Consider the following 12,212-nt stretch of genomic DNA (forward strand, 5'->3'; position numbering starts at 1 on the left):
GAGAAAGTTATTTTACTAGACGAAGCAGCCAGCTGAAAACCAAGGGATCTAGATTCTGTTACTACCTTGTTGTATGCCTCAAAAGCCTCAACCTGGTACCTTTTTATGTACAGATCTGCTCTTAAATTCTCAAAGAGAGAGCAATTTTAAGTGGAAAGTGAGAAACAGCTGAAACACAGTCTACACATTTTAATAAAAGGTTCTAAATAATAAGAATCGGAAATGCCAAAATAAACAAATAACTTTGTTAGGTAGCCATAAGAGGTTGTTTTCGCAAAAAACAATGTCAAAGAAGAGTCTAAGAGTTTAAAAAGTAACTAGACGCTTTTATTTAAAGAAAATAATTCAAATAAAGATAGACATCCTATGTTATAAAAATAAGAATATCCCAGTATCTAATTTTTAAAAATTAGAACCTAAATGTTCAATGAGAATGGTGTTTAACCCACTAGCATATTACTCAAATGATGTTTTTTTTAGACTGTGTAGAGACATGGAAATGTTTATGCCATGTTAATGCTAAAATTATAAAGTTCATCTTCACTGCAAAGACTTTATATTAGTTATATTCATAGACAAAAATTGGAAGGAAATCTGAACAAATGAAAACAATGAATGGGGAATTCTGTGGTGGTTTAGTGAGTTAGGACTCCACACTTTCACTACCGAGGGCACAGGTGCAATCCCTGGCCAGGGAACTAAGATCCCACAAGCTGCGTAGCAAGGCCAAAAAAAAAGAGAAGAACAAGGGGATGAACTTTATTCTTAAATTCTTCTTTATTATATTGTGCATAATAATTCTGAATAACCAAAGTATAAATCTTCTGGCTTTGTGTCTAGATTCAGCTCATATAACACATAATCTAAATGTTTTTTGTTCCAGAGAAAACATACACAATTCGCAATGCTAATTTAAATCTTACCTGGCCAAAAACAATGATAAACTAAGTCCAAAAAAAAGAAAAAAACCCACCCTGATGTTGACTAGCTACATAAGCCTGGGCAAGTTCTTTCCAAGTTCACCTTCCTCAGGAGGAGACTATGGACAATATTAGCTACCCACTACGACTGTTGAGAAAATTAAAGAAGGTAAGGTTTTAAGGCACCTAGTTAGGATCTGGTAGGGGTGAGGGGCTCCACAAAATAGCTGCCATCACTCCCACCATCACCCTCACCATCCTCTCTTCTCCACACTACTAACAACTAATATAAGCACAAGTGCCCTCCCTTCCCTTTGGCTGACAGCTCCAAAGCAATGCTGAAGTCAGTTTCAGGAGGAACCAGGATATCATGGGGGATCTTCTACGTGATCCAAATGTGGAGAAGATATAAACTTCAGATGCTTCTCAGATGGTAAGCTCTAAGTGTAAGAAGTGAGTCTTATTCACCTTCAAATCCCTAGTCCCGGCACAATGCCCAGCACACACCACACACTCCACAAATGTCTGGAAAGGAGACATTAGGAGACATTAACTTTAGGAAGTTAACAGCACCAGCATGTTAAAGACAAAAGCAAAGCTAGAGCATCCAAAGTGCTGTTTCAGTTTGGGGTTTTTTTACATTGATAACTGATGTCTGTTAAAAAAGCAAGACTGCTGTCATGCAAAAAAGCAGAGCTTTGTACTGGAGTGGCTTGCCATTCATTCCCTTCTCCAGGGGATCTTCCTGATCCAGTGATCGAACTCTGGTCTCCTGCATTGCCGGCAGATTCTTTACCGTCTGAGCTACCAGGGGAGCCCACATTCAGCAGAGGTAACCTACACTCTGAATCTAACTGGCAAAGTTAAAGTTTCCCCTGAATATACATGACCCTTTGATTCTAAATATAAGTCTACAATCTCCAAATTTTTCTAATTAGAGTCTCACCAGCCCAAAATATCTAGTTAAGGAATCAACAGGGTAACTAAGGGCTAGGGACCAGCAGAAAAAGGACCCCCAACCTCTTCCAAACAGTTACTGGGACAACGAACTGGTAATTCCTGGATGGGCTCTTTCTCTAAATCAAAAGACAAATTTTATTTTATAATACTCCTTCTTGAACTCTACCTCAGTGATCTGCTCAGATCCCTGAGAGGTAGCTGGGACCACAGCCATTCCAAAAAGTCACTACGAAGTGGCACAGCAGAAGAAAGGATCTCTAAATCAAGCCAGGGCTCTGAAGCCCGGCTCAGGGTTCTCTCAGCCTGACTGTAACAAATTAACTAACATTAATTTGTTAATCTGTGTGCTGGAAGTGAGCAGCCTGCTGCATCAGTGCTGGGAAATCTGACCAACCGCAAACCCTCCCATGAGGGTATGAGGGTAGCTCCTTGAGCCCAGACCCTGCTCTATGACCTACTTAGAAGGAAAGGACAAAACGGGGTTTCCTTGAAACTTCTGGTCATTATAGGCACATGTAAGTTTCCTGAGCAGGCCTGTTTCAGGAACTTTCCACAGCGGCTCTGTTTTCCACCTATTCCTCATCAAGTATGAACATCAAGGCTAAAGGCCAAAAGGCGGAATGTAAGCTCTCTGAGGTTTAGCAGTAGCTTTTCGACATCCCAGTCTTCAGACACAGAAGAGCTGACTCATTTACTCCTATTTGTGAAAGTTGTTGGGGGAGACAGGTGGGGGACTCAATAGAAACATGAACATTTAACCCTGTTTTGTGTCAGTCACTCAGTTGTGTCCAACTCTTTGTGACCCCATGGACTGTAGCCTGCCAGGCTCCTCTGTCCATGGGATTCTCCAGGCAAGAATACTGGAGTGGGTTGCCATTTCCTCCCTCCAGGGGATCTTCCCAACCCAGGGATCGAACCCAGGTCTCCTGCACTGAAGGCAGATTCTTTATCATCTGAACCACCAGGGAAGCCCTAACACTGTTGTATGACATACCAAAGAGATGACCTTTTAAATTAAATTTACTACCAGTTATTTACATGACTACACACTTGTAGCTTTAACATAAAGAATATTTGAGATGAGGTGAGAATCCCATCATGAGTCCTGGGGTATTTCTGTGAAGACCCTGGACTCCCTTCCACTCCCTCTTCTCTCCTTTCATCCCCCAAAACAGTAAGTTTTGTATCAGCCAACTCCCAAAATCCACAATCTTTCACATTGTTGTAAATTATCTCTGCCAAAGACAGCCTAATAGTGCCCTTTTCTAGCTTAAAAACACTAATGCAGAGCTGCCCACTTTCTCAGTTCACAGCAATTTTTGCACAGTGGCCCTAAACCAAAAGACACGCCCAATGCTCTATTTATTTAGTATAACTTAATAACTATATATTAATAACTATAACTTAATAACTATAACATAACTTAATAACAAGTTATATAACAAATATTTTTGTTCTAACAAGTTAGCAGGCATTTGAAAATACAATACACATAAACTGAAAGGAAGTAAATGTTTTATTTCCCTCTTAAATAACCATTAATCCCTGACTAAAGGGATGTGTGCACCTGGAAGGCATGGCAGAACTTCTCTTTGAATCAGACTGGACACTGCCTCCCTTATTTTCCATTCCACATTTATTTTCACATGGTACTTGCCTTTTTACCATAGAAACCACTAAAAACAAGACCGCTTCACAAAGAGATAAAGTCACTGAAAGGAATATAGGATAATATACTAGCGAGACTGCATCAAGCTACTCATTCATGCAATGTTCAAGCATCACTGTGTTCCCTTAAAGAGTTAAAATATCCTGTGATTTACCTGTGAGTTTGTTGTGGCAACCTGGAGTGTCCCAAGACACAGTTTGGGAACCAAAGTGTTAATGGCTCCCCACCACCTACACAAATAAAGTCTAAAAGCATGGCACAGGTCTAAACTATTGCTGGAGAATACATAACATATATGAGGATGTACAAACAGAAACTACTATTTGTCTCTGGGTAACTAAGTGGCTGGGACATAGGGAAGGGAGAAAAACTTACTTTTTGTTACGGAGGCTCTTAAAACTTTTCAATTTTAAGCTTTGTCCATGTGCTATGTATTTCAAAGAATATTTTTAAAATCCTAAATTTAAATTTCTCTCCTATGAGAAGCACAAAATTTCTCTGATTCAAAAATTACCAATAACTGTCATTATTGATTCTAAAAAGAGTTACCAGCAAAAGTGAGAACTGAGGGATGGATCCTTAACTAGGATTTCATTTAGATGACTATCGAGGTAATCAGGAGAAAGAGTTAACTTGAATGTAGGGGCAGAATGGGGCTCAGGAGACTTGGGTAAGCATACAGGACTAGCTAATGGCCTCAGTTTCCCTTTTAAAATCAATATGAAGGTCACAATGATTCAGTGGTTTCAATGTCAGTATTGAGCCAACAGGAATGGAATTAGCCATAAAGTCATTAAGTGAAAGGGGATAAAAAGCCTCTATCCAGGAGAAAGTGTTAGTCATCTGCGTGTGTTTTGTGAAGGGGACGAAGGGTCATCATAACTATATTTCAACAGCAGTGAAAAAGTACTTTCTAGTCAAAGAAACAAAGAGGCTGCAAGAGAGCTCTGAGCTCGTTTCCTTTTCTTGAAGAAACAACCCGATGTCCCTTTTTAGGGAAGGAAATTGGGGCAGAGGCTACATGCTGCCTCCCAGTATTCATTCTCTCCTTCTTCATTTTTTAATCTTTATTTATTTATTTGGCTATGCCAGGTCTTAGTCGTGGCATGCAGGATCTTTAGTTGCAGCATGCGAACTCTCAGGTGCGGGATGTAAGATCTAGTTCCCTAACCAGACATCAAACCCCAGCCCCCTGCATTGGAACCATAGAGTCTTAGCCACTGGACCACCAGGGAAGTCCCTACTCTCCCCTTCTTCCTGACTAACAGACTTTACTCAGTGAAGCCAGTTAATAGACTTTGCTTTCCAGCCTCCTATGCAGCACACAGCATAAGTATGTGACCAATTTCTGATGAGAGAAGTATAAAGTAAAGTGTGGCATGGGGATCTGTGAGAACACTGACAAAAGAAAAATGAATAAACTGGGAGACTAGATTCTTTTTTGTCCCTTCCCCTTTTTCTTCCCTGCTTTCCAGAATGGGGATGTGATGGCTGGAATTCCAGCAGCTATTTTGGACCATGAAGTGACCATGAGGTTAGAAATCACAGACCAGGATGGAGTGTGAAACAGAAATATGGGAAGAACCTAGAATCTGTTGAATAAGGGTATCAGATCAGCCTGGTTTTGCTATTTCCCAACATCCTCTACATGAAATAAAAGAAATTAACACCTACCTCATTTAAATTCACCAATATTTTATAATTCCTGTTAAATAAACCAGAGGTAAGCCTAATACAGGGCTACCCAGGTGGTTCCGTGGTAAAGAACCCACCTGTCGATGCAGGAGACACGGGTTTGACCCCTGAGTCAGGAAGATCTCTTGGAGGAAGAAATGGCAACCCACTCCAGTATTCTTGCCTGGGAAATCCCATGAACAGAGGAGCTTGGAGGACTACAGTCCATGGGGTGCAAAGAGCCAGACGTGACGGGAGCACAGCACAGCACAAGTCTAATACAGTCCTTCAGTGAAAGTAATTCACGGGCCACACCACCTTTAAAACAGAGCTATGATCAGTGTGGCAAGAGTACAGTGGCTGCTACTGGGAGCAATGAAGCACCAGTTGAGGCTTTAAATCAGGGCCTGTGAAACGTAATTCTTACTATAAGTTTAGTGAAACATCTGAGTATAAAATCAAAGAAAGAACTGGGGCCTAGGGCAAGTCCCAGAGTGCCAGTGACATTCAAATTTAAGTTTTTAAAAAACTGGTACAATCCAAATAGAACATTTTTGCTGGATTGTGAGTTTCTGGCTTTCTAAGACATGAAGTATTAAGAGAACAGACAGCAGCCCATAGAAAAAGTCCCACTGAAATGAAAGCAGGGGGCTAGTGCTCCCAGGAAGCAATGGAGGGGTCCACACAGTATGAAGCACAAAACCTCAATGCTTACCTTTGGATTATTTGTTAAAAAGTTACTTGACAATATCCACTACCACCAATATGATAATTAGAAAAATAAAACTGCAAGGTCTTTTGAGTAAAAAGCACAAAGGTTAAAGAACAAGAGGTCAGCTAACTCCTTTATTCAACCAAAGAAAATAATGAAAAACAACAACAGCAGATCAAGATGTTTAAGAATGCCATGCTGATGTCATTAATTCAGAAGAAGTTCATTATCACTAGTAGTGCAAGGGAGCCAAAGGCTTATAAGCAAAACATCAATATGCATTAATCATTTCAGCTTTCAGGCTTATTCTAAGCTTCTCCAAGTCTAGTTGGTTAACCTGGGTTGTGGTCCAAAGCCATGCTGAGCAGTGGAAAAGATTGGCCAGTGTGGGAACACCAACTGCAGATAAGCCTCATAAAGAAAAGCATGGGCTGAAAATATGGAGAGAAGACAGCAAGAGTGGACCCAGTGCAGAGTAACAGAGAACCCCACCATGAAGGAAACTCAGCTCCAAGACATCCAGTGGCTTTACTTTTCAAATAAGAAATGTGTCTTTTTGTTACAGAAAAATAATTTAAACACAAATAAGCAAAAGATGAAAACTGATGTCACCTCAATTTCACCATCAGGAAGGAGTTACTATTAACAATTTGGAGCACATTTTGCCAAACACTACTAGATTCTCAGTTATATATGTATATGAGTATGTATGTACACACACATATATATACATACATACATATACACGCATATATGTAAGTACATACATATATATACACATATACATGCATTTATGTACACACATAGAGATATACATACACACACATGCATATATAATTTTTTTAACCAAAATAAAATTACAACATGCAATTTTGAAATTCCTTCCAAACAATAATCCTAGGCATTTCCAGATACAAACTCGCCTGGTCAAAAATTATCAAACCATTTTTTCTTCCAGGAAAACTATACAGGAAGTTTAATATGAAATATGATCATAATTACATGAGATAGAAGCCAGTCCTCACTTGTATGAGCAAAACTGGCTCTTCTGAATGAGGGAGACAGAAAATCACTATTAGATAAACACCACATGGTTACAGGCAAGATCCACTAATGGATGATAAAATTAGTGAACAAAAACTTGAGGAGAAACAAGTATTAGTATCATCTCCAAGTATCACTTTCAAAATATTTATTAACTATACCTTAACCTCACAGTGGAAAGACCCGGCAGACACCACCTTAACAAGTGATCAAGGTGAAGCATCTCCAGCATATAGTTCAGCTTCATGTGCTCCCTGATGGCAGGCCCTGAAGAGGGCCCATCACCTCTGAGGAATTCTGGCCAAAAACACATGATCTCAGGCTCACCATGAAGTCACATGATAAATCCAAGTTGAGGTACAGTCCACAAAATAACTGGCCAGTACTCTTCAAAAGTGTCACAATTATTAAAGATTTAAAAAGTCTACAGAACTATCACAGATCAGACAGGATTAAGGAAACATGACAACCAAATGCAATGTGGGCTACTAGGGCAACAACAACAACAAAGAAAAAACAATGTTAGTAGGAAAAAATAGTGAAATACAAATAAAGTCTGTAGCTTGGCTAATATTAAAAAGAAAAAGAAAAAAAAAAAAACCTGTCTCTTCTTTAAAGGCAGTAAAAAGGAGACCAGAAACAGAAGTACGATTTCTCTCCAGGCACTTTCAGCCTAATTGCTTCAAAACACTAACCCTACAAGTGTGTTGGAAGCATCCTTCACCACAGGTAATCACAAAGTGGAGACAGACCATCTTGAGTGAAATTGGTTCCTCTCATCTTTAAACTGTACAGCAGTAAACAGACAGTTGCTCCAAATCAAACATGTGCAGTCACCCATACACACACACACACAGAGAAAACTGTTGACAGCTATTTACATTACCTAAAAAATTCTTGGAATTCCTCCTTTTGGGTAAAGCGCCACCAGATGCACCTCTTACCTTCTGAAAAGAAAACGAGAGATTGTTAAAATGCACAGCCTCTGGGACAGATGATTAGGAGTGGGGGTAGCATCTCAGAGGTTCTTAGTTTTCATAAAAAGGCCAAGAGGAAATATTCAATCTGGACTAGAGATCCCAGGATAAACAGAAACTTGACCCATGTCCATGAAGGGAGGGGGAAGGCAAAGGCAATGTTCCACCTGATTATGCTTTCACCAAATTATCAAGGAAGTATCTCTGGGAAGGGAAGTGAAGCCAGGGGTCAGGGTGAAGTGGACACTTCAAGTGGGGAAGTGTTTCCAAGAGGCTGGAGTCCATGCCCGAGGCCAGAGCAGCCCTGGGGGGATGGCGGCTCCAGGAGGGAGGCTCTTGTTCCCCCTGCTCTCCACTAAGCCCTGTGCTTGTCCTCAGTGCTCACAACTGCTGCTGGAAAGAGTTCATAAATATCAATAAAGAGCTGCTGATATTCTGGTCATAATAAGCCCCAATCTAACCTCCCTAAACATTTTTGGAGCTCCCACTGGTGACTGTTCACCACCCTTCTACCTCTGGTAGAAGTTCCCTGCTATCAAGTGATTTTGTGAAAGAAGTCATTCCTTACCCTTCTGATACTCGCACAAAATGTTCTACTCTCAAAGAGGCTATTAAAATGTTTGCCTCAAATGACCAAAACTATATTTCCACATGCATGTTCTTCTTGTTACTAGAAAAGAGCATATTTCAAACAAATAGCAGTTGTGTGGGTCAAATCCCAGCATCCTTTCAAGAGGCCACACGTTAAGGCAGCACCAAGGCCCTGCGGCTTCTTTAGTTCACCCTCCTATCACTATTAGAGGCTTCCCAGTGGTAAAGAATCCATCTGCCAATGCAGGAGACACGAGTTCAATCTGTGGGTTGGAAGATCTCCTGGAGGAGGAAATGGCAACCCACTCCTGTATTCTTGCCTGGAGAATTCCACAGACCGAGGAGCCTGGCGGGCTACGGGCCATGGGGTCTCACAGAGCTGGACACAATTGAGCAGCCTATCAGTCTTAACTCTCCTTTCCCACATTTCATTATTCGGCATTGAAAGTGGACTCATCTTTGTGATTCTCCCAATAAATTTTTATAGCTTCTACTATAAGTTTATAGTTCCCATTTCAGGAAAGTAAAATTATTGAACTCTAGCTCAAAAGAGTGTGGGGAGAAAGGAGGAGAGGAGCTGCAGGGAGACCTGCTGGACTGTGAGGCTCTCCCCGAATGTGAGAGTCACACTTCAGACTCAGATTAGGTCTGATTCCATTCAGGGAGAAAAAAAAAAAAAAGCAACTACCAGGCTTCCCTGATAGCTCAGCTGGTAAAGAATCTACCTGCAATGCAGGAGATCCAGGTTTAATTCCTGGGTTGGGAAGATTCACTGGAGAAGGGATAGGCTACCCACTCCAGTATTCTCAGGCTTTCCTGGTGGCTTAGCTGATAAAGAATCCACCTGCAATGCGGGTGACCTGGGTTCGATCCCTGGATTGGGAAGATCCCCTGCAGAAGTGAAAGGCTACCTACTCCAGTATTCTGGCCTGGAGAATTTCAAGGACTATATAGTGTATGGGGTCAAAAAGAGTCGGACACGACTGAGCAACTTTCACTTTACTTTAGCTCAAAAATTTGTCTGTCCAGATACTAATGCTACATTCATGTTACGGCTCTTAGAATCCATATCCTCCAAGATCTCAGAGTCTCTGCTCCCCTTCCCTCCACCTACCTGCTCAAAAAAGGATGACATAAAACCTGCACCAAAGGTATATTTAACCATTCACACTGAACAGTCTTGGAGGTCACTTGTAATCTCTCTATAGAAGTTTACAGCATCCTTTTGCTTGTTCCAATCTCACTGTCCCCTCCACTCCTGCAAGAAAGTGTGGAGAGAAAGGAGAGGAATTTCAGGGAGACCTGCTGGACTGTGAGGCTTTCCCGGAATGTGAGAGTCACACCTCAGACTAAGATTAGGTCTGATTCCATTCAGAAAAAAAAAAAAAAAGACCTTCCTTCCAAAGACCATCACCTCTGTGCCTGCATCAGTCACCACTAGGAATCGACAGGGCTTGAGAAAGTGGAATTCCTCAGTCCACAGACGTGACTGTCAGGCTCTGTGCTAGAGTTCAGGCTGCAAAGTGAGTGAAGACACGCTCCATCCCTTGAGGAGCTCACCAACATCAGAGGCGAGCATGAGTGCAAACAAACAGCACAACAGATTCCGGCATTAAGAGAGGTAAGGATGACATCATAAGGAAGAGGTGATGGTTCTTCCGGGGATGGAAGGGATGGGCAGGGCTGCTGAGGTAAGAAGAGCAGCAGGCCTGGTGGATAGCAGCTATAGAGCAATTACGCTGGTTGATTGGTTGGTTGGATGGATGGATGAAACATGGATGGGTGGGGGGATGATGGATAGATATATGGATATGCTGACCACAGGGAGTACTACAGATATAAAAGGAATAGGGATAGAAGGAGGGCATCCCCCAAAACAGTGGCCTAAAATCACAATGGCCTAAAATCATGGTGTATTCCAGGAAAGAGAAGGGGTTTGCTATATCTAGGGCAACGGAGCTGATGCAGTAAGAGGGAAGGTTGGAAAGGTGACAGGGGTCAGATCATGGAATGCCTTGTAATCAAATACAGAAGAGTCTGGACTCCATCCTGCAACAAAGAAAAAGACATTCAAGATTTCAGCTCCAGTGTGCCACAGATGCACGCTGGGTGAAAAGATCACTCTGAAGGCAGCATGCAGACTGGGGGGGGCGGGGGGCAGGGGCGGTGGTGCAGTGAAGACAGCACATTGGAAGGAAAGAAGGCAAGACAGGAAGCTACAGCACTAGCCCTTTTAAGGCATAACAAGTACTTGGGCAAGAACAGCAGGGACGAAGAGGACAGGAAGGAATTTGGGGCTGTCTGGAATGCCCAAATAACTGGACTTGATAACCAGCCTGCCATGGCATGACAGCAGAATCAAAGGATGTCTAAGCCTCTAGAATTCAAGACAAAGAACACGGTAAAAGTGGATAATTCATGCAGTCTGAGCGCAACCAGCTTGAAGTACCTATGAGGCATTTGAGTAGAGGAGGCCAGGTCAAAGTCAGGTGGTCAGACCTTCAGCTCTGGAGGGACACTGACTAAGAAGCCATCAGCTCAGACACAGTGGCTAAAGAAGGGTGTGGATGGCCCTGATAAGGATGAGCAAATGCCAGTATTTCCTAGGATGTAGGAACAAAGAAATGAAACGATGCTAGCAAAAGTGAGAAAGGGCGGTCTGACAGGGGAGAAAACCCAGCAGAGAACAGTGCCAAAGAAAGCAGAAGAGGAGAAGTTCCAAAAGAGAAACAAGTTTAAAGACTGAAAAACTCAAAGCTGAAACATATCTACCAACTCTGGCAACTAAGAGGTCACTGACAACCTTGGCAGTTTTCGCTGCTTCAGAGGAAAGTTAACTGAACAGCAGTGTTGAACTTGAAGCGGGCGGTATTGAGACGGTGAGAGTGGTTTTAAAGCTTCAATTGAAGGATGGATTGACTGAAGCAGGACTCAGAGTTCTGAGGCGTGCTCCTTTTTAAGGTGTGAGAAAAAAGACAGAAGACGGAGATGCTGGAAATGTCAGAGGGAGTGGAGTCAGTGGAGTTTCTGAGGTAGGAGGACACGGGAGCACGAGGACCGAGAGGGCAGAGCTTTCTGCTGAGATGGGAGGAAACAAAAGGAGAACCACTGCAAATGAGCTCCCAGGAGGTGAGGCAGGAGCTCAGGGTTTCTGTCCAGGGTCCCTGTTTCCTCTGGAAAGTGCAGCTCTGATCATTTCGGGAGAATGATGAGGGAGGCATGGATAAAGTCTTGCAGGAAGCATCCACTGGCACAGAAGAAGGAACGGCTAGATGTTCTGGGCAGTGAGAGGGCCCAGCAGAAGGGGAAAGGCCAAGAATCTGACACGGTCCCCAACCGCAAGGCAGCGCACGTGGGCAGTACATCCACGGAAGCAGAGGATGACACCGATGGACAGACCGGGGGTGTGGTGGGGGAGGCAGGGTTCTGGAGGACAGTAAGCAGGCAAGACACCGGGATGAGGGTCAGTTGCAGGTAGCGGTGATAAGAGAATGTTTAAAGTCACAGCTGCCGAGAAGCAGGCTAAACAGATTAAAACAGGAATAAATGAGTGAAAGAGCTCAAATGAGAGAGAACTGTGGTCAGAAGTGAAACATTAAACTTAAAATTTCAGAGGCAGAGGTAACTGCATCCTATAATTCTGCCACTAGCTTTGTGACCTGGAG

General features: G+C 42.5%; 1 protein-coding gene across 2 annotated transcripts in view; it reads right to left on the reverse strand.

Annotated features, from left to right (window-relative positions):
* USP13 (ubiquitin specific peptidase 13) overlaps positions 1-12,212 on the reverse strand; it is a 129,393-nt gene that overhangs the window by 87,581 nt on the left and 29,600 nt on the right. For both annotated transcript variants that reach the window (XR_011487285.1, XM_070466349.1), the window contains exon 3: positions 7,866-7,926. Coding sequence is in view for 1 of the 2 variants with exons in the window: in XM_070466349.1 (XP_070322450.1) it covers positions 7,866-7,926 (61 nt within the window). In the remaining variant the exon portion in view is untranslated. The remainder of the gene's footprint in view (positions 1-7,865; positions 7,927-12,212) is intronic.

The sequence above is a fragment of the Odocoileus virginianus genome, chromosome 4 (genome assembly GCF_023699985.2).
Source record: "Odocoileus virginianus isolate 20LAN1187 ecotype Illinois chromosome 4, Ovbor_1.2, whole genome shotgun sequence".
Classification (NCBI taxonomy): Eukaryota; Metazoa; Chordata; class Mammalia; order Artiodactyla; family Cervidae; genus Odocoileus; species Odocoileus virginianus.